At 62.1% G+C, this 15,701-nt stretch overlaps 1 protein-coding gene across 1 annotated transcript in view; it reads left to right on the forward strand.

The window, feature by feature from the left end:
• Nucleotides 807–15,701, forward strand: part of PLXND1 (plexin D1) — a 48,370-nt gene continuing 33,475 nt past the window's right edge. The window contains 1 exon segment of the mRNA XM_018067223.1: nucleotides 807–2,150. Within this exon segment, the coding sequence (XP_017922712.1) occupies nucleotides 822–2,150 (1,329 nt within the window). The 5' untranslated portion in view covers nucleotides 807–821.

Here is a 15,701-nt window from a genome sequence, read left to right on the forward strand (position 1 = left end):
GAGGCCTGGACAGTATATCCTGTGAAAAAGACTGGAGTGTGAGGTGGGGAGAGACCAGGAGTACGGGGATGAGGAGGGTGGACAGAGGTGGACGAGAGGGGACAGAGGGCTCCAGGGAGACAGAGGGCCCGAGGGGGCGGGCTCAGAGGGAGCCACCAGGCCAGAGCAGGGGAGGGTGGGTGAAGCAGAGACCAGGAAAAGGAGAGACGGCGCGCACGGAGCTGGGGTGAGGGGCGGGCCACGCAGAGACGGGGAGACGCCGAGAGACATTCAGCGAGAAAGACAGACACAGAGAAAGAGATGGGAGAAAAGAGGAAGGAAAAATAAAGCACGAGAGACAGGCCAAGGCAGCCAAGAGGGAGAAGGAACTCAGCAGCCAGCGACGGAGGCGGGGGCAGCTCCGAGTGCCGCGCGAGAGGGCCGTGCAGGGCGCCGGGCAGCCGACCCACCGACAGCCGAGCGGCACCCGGCGGGGCGAGGCCCCTGGCCGCCAGGGGCGGGGGACCCGGGGTGCGTGCGGGAGCGGGGCCCGCGGCCGGGAGGGGGCCCGGGAGGCGGGGCGCGGCCGGGCGGGGCGCGGCGGGGGCGGGGCCCGAGGGCGTGTCCGCGGCGGAGCCGCCCCCGCCCCGCCCCCGAGTTGCGCGGAGCGACGGAGCCGGGCCGGGGCGCCGGGGCCGGGGGCGGCTGGCTGGCTGGCGCGGGCAGGAAGCGCGCCTCGCGGCCCGGGCCCGCCCCCCGCCTCCTGCCGCCTCCGGGCTCCCGGCTCCCGGCCGCGCCGCGCCCCATGCACTCGCCGTGCCGCGCAGCCCGCGCACGCCCGGATGGCTCGTCGCGCCGCGGGCGGCGCACCCCTTAGCGCCCGGGCCGCCGCGGCCAGCCCCCTGCCGCCGCGCCCGCCATTCCGGGCCCCGCAGTGCCCGCCGCCGCCGCCGCCGCTTTGGCTGCTGCTGCTCCTGGGGGCGGCGCGGGTCGGCGCCCTGGAGATCCAGCGCCGGTTCCCCTCGCCCACGCCCACCAACAACTTCGCCCTGGACGGCGCGGCGGGGACCGTGTACTTGGCGGCCGTCAACCGCCTCTACCAGCTGTCGGGCGCCAACCTGAGCCTGGAAGCCGAGGCGGCCGTGGGCCCGGTGGCCGACAGCCCGCTGTGTCACGCCCCGCAGCTCCCGCAGGCCTCGTGCGAGCACCCGCGGCGCCTCACCGACAACTACAACAAGATCCTGCAGCTGGACCCGGGCCAGGGCCTGGTGGTCGTGTGCGGCTCCGTCTACCAGGGTTTCTGCCAGCTGCGGCGGCGGGGCAACATCTCGGCGGTGGCCGTGCCCTTCCCGCCCGCCGCGCCGCCCGCCGCTCCCGTCACGGTGTTCCCCAGCATGCTGAACGTGGCGGCCAACCACCCCAACGCGTCCACCGTGGGGCTGCTCCTGCCACCGGCGGCCGGCGCCGGGGGCAGCCGCCTGCTCGTGGGCGCCACGTACACGGGCTACGGCAGCGCCTTCTTCCCGCGCAACCGCAGCCTGGAGGACCACCGCTTCGAGAACACGCCCGAGATCGCCATCCGCTCCCTGGACGCGCGCGGCGACCTGGCCAAGCTCTTCACCTTCGACCTCAACCCCTCCGACGACAACATTCTCAAGATCAAGCAGGGCGCCAAGGAGCAGCACAAGCTGGGCTTCGTCCGCGCCTTCCTGCACCCTCCCGACCCGCGACCCGGCGCGCAGACCTACGCGTACCTGGCGCTCAACAGCGAGGCGCGCGCGGGCGACAAGGAGAGCCAGGCGCGGAGCCTGCTGGCGCGTATCTGCCTGCCCCGCGGCGCCGGCGGCGACGCCAAGAAGCTCACGGAGTCCTACATCCAGCTGGGCTTGCAGTGCGCGGGTGGCGCGGGCCGCGGCGACCTCTACAGCCGCCTGGTGTCCGTCTTCCCCACGCGCGAGCTGCTCTTCGCGGTCTTCGAGCGGCCGCAGGGGACCCCGGGGGCCCGCGCGGCTCCAGCCGCGCTCTGCGCCTTCCGCTTCGCCGACGTGCAAGCCGCGATCCGCGCCGCGCGCACCGCCTGCTTCGTGGATCCTGCACCCGACGTGGTGGCCGTGCTCGACAGCGTGGTGCAGGGCACTGGGCCGGCCTGCGAGCGCAAGCGCAACATCCAGGTAGGACGCCCAGGCCGCCGGGGCTCGGGGACCGTCCCAGGGCGCCGGCGGGAGGGCGTGCGGGTAACTGGGCAGGTTGTGGAGCTGAGCAGGTCCCACGTGTGAGCGTTCCTCGACCCAGATGTGCATGTATGGGGACCCAAGTGTGAACTCTGCGCCCCAGGTGCTTCTGGGGAGTCCCGGGTGTTGACCGAGGATACAGGTGTCAGCCGAGGTGGGGGGCACTGGCCTGAATATGGTGTGAGCCCGTTGGGCAGTCCTAGGAGTGCTCCCTTACAGGTGCACGTGTCTAGGTGTAGGGGCATATCTTCTAAAGAGGCATCTGAAAGACATGTTCTGAAGAGAGGTGGGTGTGCAAGTCAGGGTCGTAGCAGTGGGCTGAGGGCACAGAGTGAGTGCCGTGTCTCCCCAAGGTGTGTTCAGGGCTGGCTGTGTGGGCCCCTCAGAGCCGCCTTTGGGAGCTGGCAGATGTGTGCATGGGTGTGGCAGGTGTGTGCCAGGGCCGTGCTGGCGGGGCGTGGGGAGAGGAACAAGTGTGTGCAGCAGACCCGCGTGTCGCTGAGCTGGGTGACGCGGGAGTGGAGGCAGTCCAATGGGGCGGCACAGGGACCCTGGCATTTGGGAACCCATCGGTGCTCCAGGGAGGCTGCCGCTTGGCAACAGCACCGTTACGGAGCATTTAGCTTGCACCAGGCGCGGGGTTCCCTACTAAGTGCATCCCAAGAGCGTGACTCTATGTTCAAGCAGTAGTCCTCTCAAGTAGGCTCTGTTCCCATCCCCATTTTACGGATGAAGCAACTGAGGCCCAGAGAGGTTGAGTAACTTGCTGCAGATCACACAGCTCAGGAGGAGCAGAGGCGGGATCTGGGTCCAGGCTGTGTGGCCTGGAGCTCAGAGTGTGAGTGTCCGAGGAGGAGTGGAGGGAGGCGAGCAGAACTGTGTGTGTAGCGCCTGAGTGGGAGCTGGAGGGAAGGGGGAGGGTCAGGTACCCCAGCAGAAGAATGGGAGGCGGCCCAGGCATCTGGGGCTGGGCTTGGCAGGGGCGAGGGGATGTCCAGGCTGGGGGTTCGATATCTCCGTTGATCTGGGGTGAACGTGACTCGAGGGCGCTGGAGGGAATTGTGTCGTCCTCAAGGAAGCCAACCAGCAAGGGGTCCCTTCTTCAGGGGGCCCTAGAGGTGGACCCCCGTGCCTTTTCCGCTTTTTCCATCCCCAGCTGAGTCAGGGGACCCCTGGCCACTCCCCTCGGAAACCTCGACTTCTTCAAGTGCAGAACTCAGCCTTCCCTGGAGAGGACGGGAAGGAGCCCTCCCTGGGGCTGGTCACGAGATGAATTATTCCCCCTGTGGGTGTGCCCAACACTGGAGCTTTGGGAAAACACAAATTCCTTCGCTGCAGCTGGGCTGGCCCCCGCCCTGGCCCCCACCAGTGCCCACCACTCGGCTGGCCGGCTGCCCTGAAAGTGAAGGTCACGGTGGGTGAGCGGGGTGGGCGGACCGGGAGACAGCAGCCGCCCAGCGCCGTGCTTGGGACATCCACTCTTCCCCTCCCTGAAACCCTCAAGCTCTGCCAGGCTGTGGGACACAAGCTTTGTGTCCAGGGTGGGTCTCAGAGCTGCAGGAGGGGAATGGGGAGTCTCCCTGATCCCTGGAGGAGAGACCCCGTTGGAAGGGCCTTTCCAGGCCTGCACGGCCATCCGGGCCCACGGTGTGAGGCCATCTGTGGGATTCCTCAGGCCGCAGCCTCCCTTCCCCCTCCAGCAGGAGCCGCCCTGGTTCCCACGGTCCCTCGTCCCCAGCCTGGCCTGGCCTGCTGCCGTGAGTCACTCTGCTGAAGGGGGCTGGGGCTTCCCTTTCCTGGGGGGCAGGGCCTCTGCAGGGACACCGCCCCAGGAACAGTGGCCCAGTGCCTCCTTGCCACCCCAGGGCCTATTCTTGGCCCTGCCTGGCACTCTCCCTGTGTCCTCCACACCCCCTTCCCTTCCCTGTGCCCAGCTGTGGGCACAGGCCAGGGCTGCTCCCAGATGTGTGCAGGGTCCCCGGTCCAGACCTCTAGCCCTGGGGGGCAGGCGGCAGTGGGAAGGGCAGTGGTTTTTCTCGCCCGCTCCCCCCTTAAAAGCTAAGGATGTGGACTTCGCACACTGGGTTAAATCCTGCTCTTGCTGCTTTCCAGCTGTGTGACCTCGACAACTGGCTTATCTCTCTGAGGCTTAGTTGCCTCCTCTGTAAACTGGGGACCTTAGATCACTAAGGATTCAGTTCAGTTCAATTCAGTTTAGTCGCTCAGTCGTGTCTGACTCTCTGCGACCCCATGGACTGCAGCACGCCAGGCCTCCCTGTCTATCACCAACTCCCGGAGCTTGCTTAAACTCAAGTCCATTGAGTCAGTGATGCCATCCAACCGTCAACCCTCGTCTCTAAGGATTGATAAGGACCAAATGAGTTAATTTTCAGTATCCAGCACACAACGGGCGCCTGGGGTGTTAGTAGCACGTCTGAGCTTAGTCCTGGACATCAACCAGTGACCTCTCCTGGCTTATTCTGCAACCCTGAAGACCCCGGAAACATTGCCTAAGTCCCTGTGGTGTTACTGGGGCCCAGGGGAGGCTCCCTCACCGTCTGTTCTCCTGGACCGTGCTAGGCGAGTGGAGGCCTGGACACGTGGCCAGGGCGTGGGCGCTGTGATGGGGGAGCTCAGAGGGGCCTCCAGGCCTCTGGGGAGAGTGGTGTCAAAGCGCAGGTGGGTGGGTGAACCGGAGTTGGGCTCATGAAAATGGCAGGAGGAGAAGGAAGGGGTCCAGGTCAAGGGTCACAGGTCCAAGGGCCTGGAGCGGCAAGGCGGGCTGGGGCGGTGCAGGGTGAACAGTGTGCCGGGGCGGGGATCGGGAAGTATGAGCTGGGTCAGGGGGGTAGGCGGGCCTGCCCTCGGCACAGCTGTGTCCTGGGGACACGGGGTAGGGGGTTGGGGGACTCTAAGGGCTTCAGCCAGAGCATCCGATCTGAAGGAGCATCTCAGTTTCCCCGTCTGTAGAATGGGAGTGATAACAAAAGTACCGCCCTTCCAGGACTGCGGTGGGATTAAATAAGATGCCACAGGTGAGGCCCCTAGCAGCGTGCTGGGCACAGGTGCTTGCAGTTACTGGGGTTATATTTAGCGGAGCTAGTTTAGAAAGTTGCTAGTTGAGAAGGACAGAGGAGAAGCAGGGTGAGAAGGAAGGAGGCTGGTGCCATCTTGCAGGCAAGTGGGTTCCTCCTGTATTTGCACGTATTTCTTAAGCACCTACTGCGTGCTGGGCCCTGTGGCGGACGCTGGGGCAGCCGTGGGGGCAGCCAGCCGGGCCTTGTTCCTGGGGGACGGGTGTGAGCAGCCTGGCGGGCCTGGTCTGAGCGCGTGGAGGGAAGCAGGGGGCTCTGGATGGGTTCGCATGCCCCAGAGGTGGGGACAGACAGGATGGAGGAGGGAGCGGCCCCGTCCAGCCCAGCACCGGGGTAGAAAGTGGGGTAGGAGCTGAGACAGGTGCCTCTTGGGGAGAGAGTGAGTTCGGTCAGGGGTGGGGGTGAGTACCAGGGGCCTAGAGTCCATCTCCCTCCCAACCTCTTGGGGCCTGACCGCCGCAGCAGCAGGGGGCCTCGGTGGGGCTGACCACGGGGGCCAGGACCCTGGTCTCTCATCTCCTCTCCAGGGATGTCTGACCCCCAAGCCAGGTGGCTCCTCCAGACCTGTGGATACCCGACCCTCATGCTCTTTTCTTTGGGGCCTGGAACTCCAGAGCCCCGGTTGGGGTGGCCTTGGACATTCCAGCTCCTCTCCTGGCAGACTCTGCCCCTTGCCCGCCACCTTGAAGACAATGAAGAGGTGGGGAACCTTGGCTCCCAGGCTTCAGAGGCCCTCAGCTTTGTCACTGATTGTTTTGGGCGTATTTGGGTCTTTGGACTATTCTGAGAAAGTGAGGGAGGGAATGAGCCTGCATCGCGTGTAGATCGCATCCCTTCCCTCACTTCGTGACTGCGGTTTGAAAGTGGGACAGGAGGTCGCCTCATGCTGTCATTGGGGAAACTGAGGCACAGAGCCGCCCAGCACGGCGAGGGCAGGCTGAATCCAGCTCCCTTCCCTGGGTCTTTCCCTTCAACCTTTGAATGACCGAAAGTTCGTGTTTTTAAATCAAAAAGAAAACCAACAGGGAAATGTCAATGCTGCATTTTCAAGGTGTCTTTTTATAGTAAAGGTGGAAAAAAATTGCTCAGGCAGTTTTAAACTGGCATGCAGTGGGTGGGTGCCCGTTGTCAAGAAGGCGTTTTCTGAGCCGATTTAGGGGCTGAAATACAGGGTGGAGGTGGAGGGAGATAAGCTTGCAAGATGGCTTTCCATTTGGAGTTGGGCTGGAGGCTGGGAGTGAGCTCCCCGTAGTCAAGGGTATGAGCAGAGACACCGGGTAGGACTTAGGATGGGGGTTCCAGTGGGGTTGGCAGAATGACCTTCTAGCCTAGAGAGACAGACAGGTTCCTCGGCCAGGAGATGGTTACCATCCCTCTCTGCCCAGGGCACATCATCAGTCTTGATCTCCAGGTACATTAGGGTAAAGCTGATGGTGACTCGTCTTCCTCCTGCCTGTAAGCTGTGTGACCCGGGGTAAGTCATTTACCTTCTCTGGGCTCCATGCATTCTCCTGGTCAAATGGAACAGTGTCTCCTCCTGAACTGAAATCTCACATGAAGCACTCAGGCCATGGCAGGTGGAGGTACTGGTACCAGGAGAAGAGAAATACCTCTGGGAAAAGTGTGCTCAGTGTGTGGAATAGCCGCTGGGGCAGGGAGCACTCAGAGGCGGGAGGAGATGGGCCAAACCAGGCCCTGCAGGTGAGCGGGGTGTGGGGTGGTGGGGAGAGAGGGGAGTGTCGGGTGTCCCCCAGCCCAAGCTCCCTGGTGGTAGACACACCCCAAAATAAACCAGGCCTGGCATCACCACTGCTATTCGTGGTGCAGGCGCTGCGTGTCTAGTGGGCCTGAGGGGTGTGTGGATGGCTCTTTGGGGCTGAATAGGAACCATGGCTGCGTTCCCGGTTCTGAGAAGAAAGCTCTGAGGGCCCTTCAGAGGCATCAGTGTGTTTGTTCTCACAGCCCCCGCCCCCAGCCTGTGAGGGAGGGAGTGCTGTTATCCCCACTTTACAGATGGGAAAACTGAGGCCCAGGGTCTCACACAGCTGGTTAACAGAGTAGGGTCTGCAGACTGGCTGGCTGGCTGGCTCTGGAGTCGGCGGTGGATGTCCTCCCGTGTTAGCTGTGGGCTCTCAGCTGGGGGTCTGCAGTTACCCCCACACCCCAGGGAAATTTGGGAGGGCCTCTGTGTTGACATGAAACGCCCTCTGTGACAGCACCTCCCAGCTGGCCCCAGATGGAAGCCAGGAGCCGCCGCGGCAGTGACTCAGTTCCTGGGCAGCGTGATGCTGGTGAGGATGTCTGCAGAGGCCAGGCCACAAGATGGGGGCTGGGGGTTGCTGATCGGGTCTCCTAGGGGAAGTGAGGGCATCAGGGAAGGTGCCTGGTAACACTCATCTCTGAGAAGGGGATTGTTTGTTAGCCCTGGCCGTTTGGGTGCGTGAGTGAGAGGTGTGGTCGGTTTGAGTGACTTGACAGCTGCTTTCCGCCCTGACCGCAGCCCCGGATGGTGCTGTGTCCTGGGGCAGGGCAGTGCTTCAGGGTCCGGAGTTCACTAGGAAAGTGGAGGGTACGTCACTGCCCCCGCCACGCCCAAAGCCGTGGACAGACTGGTGCAGACTCCCTGGATGCAAATCCTGCCTCTGCACCTCCTCCCTGTGGCCTCCAGCTAGTCACCCTCCTCCTCCCAGCCTGTACTTCCCCATCTGTAAAGTGGGCTCGGCCGTCAACGAGAACAGGGCTGCCTGAAGTCCAGTGGAGGCCGAGCATGTGTCGGCTCGGGCCCTGCAGAATCTGCCTCTACAGGAGTCTGACTTGCCCGTGGCCGCGGCTGGTGGATTTCATGGAGATGAAGGAAGCAGGCCGGGTTCTGGGTTCTGGTTGCCCGAGGGTAGAGAGCAGATGCAGTGTGTACAGAAGAGGAGCCTGAGGGACCCCCTCCCCGTTCTGGGCCTCGGTTTCCCAGCCTGAACTGGGCTGCGGGGTGGCCAGAAAGCCCTCACTGTGCCGCCAGAGCCTCCGTCAGCAGCAGCATGGTTACTATTCCCCTATTATTGTTGCTTCCTGGGAACTGATTTTCTGTTGGGCACTTCGCGAAATTGCATGTGATGTGTATCTTTTAACCCTGCCAGAAACAGAATGGGGTTAGGATTACCCCCAGGCTACAGAAAGGGAAAACAGAGGCCCAGAGAGGGAAAGTGACTTGCCTGAGATCGCACAGCGGTGGAGCAGGTATTGGGCTTCAGAGTCCGCGCTCATCGCCTTCCCTTCTTGTTTGCTCTGAAAATGCTGACCTGATGGGTGTGAGCCGCAGAGGCCCTCAAGGTCATGGTGGGAAGGGGTGGGTGGGTCCCTCATGAAGGTGAGGGACCTGAGACCCAGGGACGTCCTTCCCCTGCTGGGGCTGTGGCAAGATCTCCCGTGCCCAGCATGGTCCCAGGCTGGGACCAGGTCCCCTGGGTGCGGGGCTCCTGACCCCATGATGACAGCCGTCTCCAGCTTCGCCCACCAGAGCCCAGACCTCCTAGGCAACATGCCCTGCCTGTCTGCGCTACTGGTGGAGGGTGCTCTGGAGTGTGGCAGGGAGGGGGGCTCAGCTCTGTTACCCAGCAGCCCCTCAAAAGAGATGAATCAGCCCCTGCCTCTGTCCTCCAGGAGCCCCTAGATGGTCTGGCAGGAGATCAAGACAGGAGGTAGAACACCCAAGCCAGAGCTGCATGCTGACCAGCCTCCTCTGAGGCAGTCAGGGAGGGTTTCCTGGAGGAGGGGGTATTGCAGCAGAGCCTTTGATGGATAGGGCTGGAGGATGCCTTCCAGGCAGAGGGCATGGCTGGGGCAGAGGTCCAGAGATGCAGCAGAACACGGCCTGGGTAGCTGGCAGAGATGAAGCTGAGAAGTCTGTGAGGCCTGGGGTGCAGGCCAAGGGTCTGGACGCTGTCCTGTGGGCTGCGGGGAGCCAGCAAGGCCTTGGGGAAAGAGTGAGACACGGGCGGTCTGGCTCTGGAGCAGACCCAGCGCTGTCTGCCCTGCATCAGTCCTGCCTGGAGCCGGCGGGAGCCCCCACTGGGGCTGGACCAGGTGACTCCTGAGGGCCCACTGGCTCTGCCAGTGGCGTGGGGGTCGCTATGGAAACCAGCTGGTCCCCGCGTGGGCACAGGCCCGGGAAGTCTCCTAGCGCCGGCCACGTGGATGTGGATCCCGGCTGTCCCCAGAGCTCGGCCGCTTCCGTTTTCTCCAAAGCCCGTGTTGGGCCAGGGCTGAGCCCAGCAGGCCACGTGGAAGGACCCCGAGCTGCCCACTCTCTCCAGCAGCCCTGGGTCCCGGTGTGATGCCAGTGCTCCTCCGATCGGCCGGGCCAGCAAGGCTCGCCCCGCCCCGTCCACCATCCGTCACCCTGAAATTCAATAAATCATGTGCTGGGGGAGGGAGGAAGCTCGCAGCTCCATTACGAGGCCCCACGAGGCCCCGGTGGGGCGTTAATCACGGAGCGCTTCTGCTCTGATCGGTAAATAATGAGGGAGCGGGCCGTGGGCAGAGGCCTTGAAACGGAGGCCGGGCCAGTAACAGAACTCAGCCACCATCAGCGCTTACCTCCACCCCCAGCCCCTCTCAGAACCCTCCACTGTCTGTGGTGGAGGCGGTCATCTCCTTGATGGGCCCCAGTTTCCCCAGCTCACAACCCAGGGCCTTTCCAGCTCCACGCTGCCAAATTCCCAGCAGCTGTTGGTGGTCCGCAACAGAACAGGGGGGTGGCGGGACTGTGGGGTTCCGGAGCCAGCCTGCCTAGGTGTGAGGCTCACGTCCGGCTCTTCAGGCTGTGTGACCCAGGGCAAGTCACTTGACCTGTCTGTGCCTCAGCTTCCTTTTCTGTAAAGTAGCAGTAGCAAGTGAGGATCTGGTGAGGGTTCCATGAGGTTCTCCAGACAGAGGTCTCTGCACACGGGAAACCATCTCTGCTTTTTCTTGTTGTGTTACCCGTGCTATTGCGTTGCTGTAGTTGTAAAGCTATCCCTTCTCCGTTGAGGGTCAGCCCCTGGACTGGGATGCTGGCAGCTAGAGAGAAGGGACACGTCTCTGTGTCTCCAGCACATGGGACCCAGCCCAGAGATGTTTGCTCAGGGCCCCCCCGCCCAACTGCCCTGGGCTGCGGTCACAAGCCGTTGTAAGATGACTCTGGGACCCAGGCCAGCACCCCGGAGGATGGGGAGGAGGGTGTGAGTTCCAGCCTCCAGGCCCCCTCAGCCCCTGGAGGAGGAGAGCCCAGCGTCCCCAGGAGAGACAGCTGCTCCCAGCTCCTCCTGGCCCTCGTCCCTTCAGGGGAAGGAGTGGGGACCCAAACCCGTCCCCCCAGGGCGAGGAGCTGCCCCGCCCCCACTGGCGAACCATCCACCCCCCGCCCAAACCCCGCAAGCCCCGCCCCCGCCACTTTGGCCTGAATCCTGGCTGCCCATCCCGTCCTGGGCTCCTCTGGGACCCGGGGGGAGGGCTGGAAATGCGGCCAGGCTGGGCTGGAATGAGAAACAGCTTCGAGAAGGGGGAGCTGGGTGTCCAGGGGGCCGCGTCCAGCTAACAAAACAAGGGCTGCTTGAGTCAGCGGCCGCGGCGGCAGTTCCCAGGCAGGCCCCGGGTGAGAGCGGCACGGATAGTCCAGCCTCTGATGCTCGACTTCAGGGAGCGGGGGAGCAGCTGCTCCTGGGGGGGCCCTCCTGTCCTCGAGCATCCTGGTCCCTGCCTGGTGACCTGCAGAACTAATTGGGAACGTAGCCACCCCCTAGGATTGGGGGCTGCTGTGAGCTGAGCCTCTGTGGTGGGTGCAGGGCCTATCCCCATTTCACAGATGAGGACTCAGAAGCTCAGTGAGGGTGGGGCAGCCCACAGGGAGTTTAGAGACTTGGCACTTCAGGAGCCTCAGTTTCTCTGCCTGTTAAATGGGAACACGCTGGGAGAGTGTGCTTAGCGCCTGCACATGGCAAGTCAGCAGTGTGGCCCAGCCTCTGACCCCAGCCTGGGGCCATCCCTTCAGACTGGCAGGTCAGGGGTGCCTGTTGTGGGTGGGTGGACATGTGGTGCTCAGGGTGGCCCGGCTGGCTGGTCCACACAGCCCTTGGCGCTGGGTGACCCACCTGCTCCAGAGGTCAGGGGGTCGGGAGACCGAGGCGGGCCTCGCGGAAACTTGGAAGGGTGCGTGCAAGCTGCTGTGCCTGTTGCCATTGGCCGGTTTTTCCTGCCTGATTCAGGCCAGGTCAGGATAACCGCACCGCGTGTCCTAAGGGAGCCTCTGCCCACTCTGTGCCTCAGTTTCCCCAGCTTTCCCCCCGGGCTCAGAGCCAGGCCTCCTGACTGACTTGTCCTCTGGCCTGGTTGGCTGTTCTTTCCCACCCTGCCCCGCACGCCCCCCGCCCCAGGAAGTGAGCATCTTGACTGCCAACGGGGAGGTGCTGGTATTTCCTCTCTTGGCTGCAGGCAGCCTCCTCCTTGGTGTGGGGGCCGTTGCCAGAACCCCCCCCAGCCAGCCCCCCCAGAGCTGGATCTGTCCTGCCCCATCCCAGGGCCCGCACACAGTAGCCCAGGTTTTCCATGCCTCAGTTTACCCTCTATGGAGGGTCACTCAATGGGGTTGTGTCCTGGGAGGCCTCTCAGGCTGACGTGACTGGGAGGAGTCTGGGTTTGAGGGTCACAGGGGTGGCTTCAAACCTGGAGCCAACCGGTGCCCTCGGAGGCCTCAGGGACCTTTCCCTTTAACCACAGAGCTTCGGAGGAAGCTTGGGAGAGATGTTGCTCAGCTGAGCTCTGCAGGAAGCAGCGTTCAGTGCGTGCCCTGTTTCTAGGCCTGTCTTTTGAGGGTGCGTGTGTGTGTGTGTGGGGGGTGTCTGTGTGGTGTGTGTGTGGTGTGTGTCTGTGTCTGTGTGGTGTGTGTGTCTGTGTGGTGTGTGTGTGGTGTGTGTCTGTGTCTGTGTGGTGTGTGTGTCTGTGTGGTGTGTGTGGTGTGTGTCTGTGTGTTGGTCACTCACTAACTTTGCAGCCCTGCAGATTGTAGCCCTCCAAGGTCCTCTGTCCATGGACTTCTCCCGGCGAGAGTACTGGACCTCCGCTGCTACCCTGCTGGGCCCTGCTGGCTCCTGCTTCTCCAGTCTTGTCCTTGGGACACCCTCCCAGGCCCACACTGAGGGAGAAGGAGCCGTGGGGACAGGGGCTGAGGGGAGCCACAGGGGGCAGGCCAGGTGCACCAGGGCTTTGAGGGCCCGGGAGCAAAGTTTGGGTTTATGTTGAGGGCACTGGGGAGCCACTGAAGGCTGTAGAGCTGTGGGAGGGGCACCACCTGCTTTGCATTTTTTCATTTGTTTTCCGATGGCCACGCAGCTGGGCACATGGGATTTTAGTTCCCTGACCAGGGATTGAACTCGTGCCGCCTGCAGTGGGAGCTCAGAGTCTTAACCACTGGACCACCAGGAAGGTCCCTCTTTTTTTAAAAAAAACAAAACTGATTCAGTTATTCATCTGCATCGGGTCTTGGTCTCAGCACATGGGCTCTTTCTTGCTTCATGCAGGATTTTTTGTTGCGACACACGGACTCCGTAGTGTGGTACTTAGACTCAGTAGTTGCAGTGTGTGGGCTTAGCTGCTCTGCAGCATATGGTATCTTACATTCCTGACCAGGGATCGAACCTGCGTCCTCTGCGTTGCAAGGTGGGTTCTGAACCAGTGGACCCCCAAGGATGTCCCATCCGTTTTTTTTTTTTTTAAACAACTTTTTAGTTCGGAATAGCTTTAGGTTTACAGGAAGTTATAAAGACAGTACGGATAGTTCCTGCATACCCTTCCCTTGGGTGCTAGTGGTAAAGAACCCGCCTGCCAATGCAGGAGACATAAGAGACGCAGGTTTGATCCCTGGATTGCGATGATCCCATGGAGGAGGGCATGGCAACCCACTCGAGTGTTCTTGCCTGGAGAATCCCATGGACAGAGGAGCCTGGGGGGCTGCAGCCCATGGGGTCGCACTGAGTCGGACACGACTGAAGCAACGACTCACGTTGCATATGGTGCTTTGCAGCTGTGAAGGCTCCTTCTGGCTGCTGTGTCAGAGTTGGGGAGGGTCTCGGTCCAGCCCCCAGCCCCCTGTGATGAGCGCAGGCCCCCCTGCTGCTTGCTCTTCACGCCACAAAGTGATCGTGTTCTTTCAGCTCCTCAGCAGTGAAACCTCACCTTCCTGGGATCAGGATTCGATAGCAATCAGAAACCTCGAGGCAAGAAGGTACCCCCCATTTCCCAGACACAGAGGCCCCACAGCCGGTGTCGTCTACACCGGGGGCGGAACCGCCGGGGTTTGTAGTCGGCTGTTGACGCCTCATCCTCCTTGGAGCCACCTGCCGTGGGGCTGAGGTTTGGTGGGGTCTGCAGGCAGGAGGTGGGAGGCCTGAGAAGCAGGCTCTGGATGCTCTTGTTCCACTGGCTTCCTGGGGAGAAAAAGTCAACACAATTACAGTTGGTAGTGAAATCAATATGTCAGCGCTCTAATGTGAGAGTGGGCAGAGCTGAGCTTTGGCCCCGGGAGGCAGCCAGCCAGCCTGGGAAGGGAGGGAGTGTTCCACTCTCCTGGAAAAGAGCTGAGGCCAGCAGCCGCCTGCCGCTCATCCCATTTTCGAGAGGGATAAACTGAGGTTCTCAGAGGAACCAGAAGTAGCAGCCAGGTGCTGCCTGGCCCCAAAGACCTGTGTTGTCACACACAGCATTGACATACAGTTGACTCGTGTTTTTCCTTCAGTTCAACAGCACCCAGCATGGGCGGTGTTGTTCTCAGTATTTCTGCTTGGCAAAGAAGCAGCTGAATACAGTCATTCACACTTTAGTCAAAGCTAGTTTCCTTTCTTTAGTTAAACCCGCAGCACAGTCTCCTCCCTAAAGGAGCTCATGGAGGAATCAAAGTGGTGAGCAGCACAAAGGAGGGGAGAGGTGGTTGTTTTTGGTTTTTTTTTTGGAGCTGCATCTTGAAGGCGGGCTGAAAGCTTGCTGCCTGGGCGCACCCAGCAAAGGGAGCAGCAAGGGTCAGGACTAGAGGGCCAAGGAGGGGTCCAGGGGCTCAGAGGTTTGGGAGGGCGTTGGTTGCTGAAGGAACAGCATTATGAAGGTTCAGCCGCCCTGGGAGGAAAGCGTGGCCACATTTGAGAAAGGGCAGAGACTAGTGTGGTGGGAGCCAGGGGTGAGGCAGAGAGAGAAGTGAGACTCCAGGCTGAAGCTGCCGGCAGGAGCCAGCTCACCCAGGCCTTGAGTGCCAGCTTGACCCAGGGCGGCCAGGAGCCAGGGAGGGGCTGGCCAGTCCTGTGCTGGGAAGGTGGCCCCCATGGGTTGGAGGAGGCCGCTGTGGGCGCCCAGCCCTCCCCCTGCACTGGGGAATTGGTGTTGTGAAAGACCAAGGCCGAGTGAGACTCGAAGGCGGGCCGGTGCTGACGGAGGAATTTCAGGCCATGTCACAGGGTCAGGGAAGGCAGTATTTTGGACCTTGGAGCCGACTGCCACCCCTTGGAGACCGAGTTCGGCTGAGGCCACACTTGGGACGGCCGGCCGCCAGGTCCCCGGAGCCCGCTGACCCCCTTTCCCGGGCCGTATCCCCCCAAGAGCAGAGGCCTCGCTCGCCTGCCCACTGGACGTGCGTGTCCAGCTTCCGTTTTCGAGGCAGTTGAAGCCTTGTGATTTCCCCTGGCGGCCGGGGAGCCAGCCTCCCCCTCAGATCACAGATCGCGCAGTGAGCAGCCAATGGGTGACTTCTCCTTTAAACTTTTTTTTTTTTTAATTTTATTTTTAGGATAAGGAAAAAAAAAAGTCAGAGGAAAGGCTTTTTAGAGAATTCCTCCGGTGCAGAATTAATGGCTCTGCACTTTGGGGCGGGCAGGCCAGTCAGATTCCCAGGCTGCCCCACCTGGCCCTCTCTGCCGCCCTGGCCCGCAAATCACCCTGGTCCATGCGGTTCCCAGGAACCCCACCCTGCTGGACCGGGGACCCACATCACGGAAAACCCCAAAGGTGTCCCCCGGGCCCCCCAGGTGGCCCTTCCTGCCCCCCTGCCTCCCCCAGAATGCAGGGAGGAAGCTTGCGTCCCCTGGGCCAGGGTTTGCAATGTTAATTTTAGAACAACGTATTATTTAATGACGCCTGTCATCCGTATCCAGGAAAGAGAAGTTACGCAATCCCTGGGGAAGGCGTCCTCGTGAAGGTCTGGGGCCCAGGTGCCCACTCTCCTGGCTGCTCGCTGCCTTACCTCTTCCCTGCAGCCCCGGGAAGGGAAGTGGGCCCTGGGAAGAGGAGCAGGCCGCTGCCTTCCAGGGCCGTCCCCCAACTCAGACCCCACGATGAACACAGAGGATGAGTCAGATAGGGTAGGTCCGAAGCTGGAAGATGAGGA

Source organism: Capra hircus, chromosome 22 (assembly GCF_001704415.2).
Source record: "Capra hircus breed San Clemente chromosome 22, ASM170441v1, whole genome shotgun sequence".
Lineage (NCBI taxonomy): Eukaryota > Metazoa > Chordata > Mammalia > Artiodactyla > Bovidae > Capra > Capra hircus.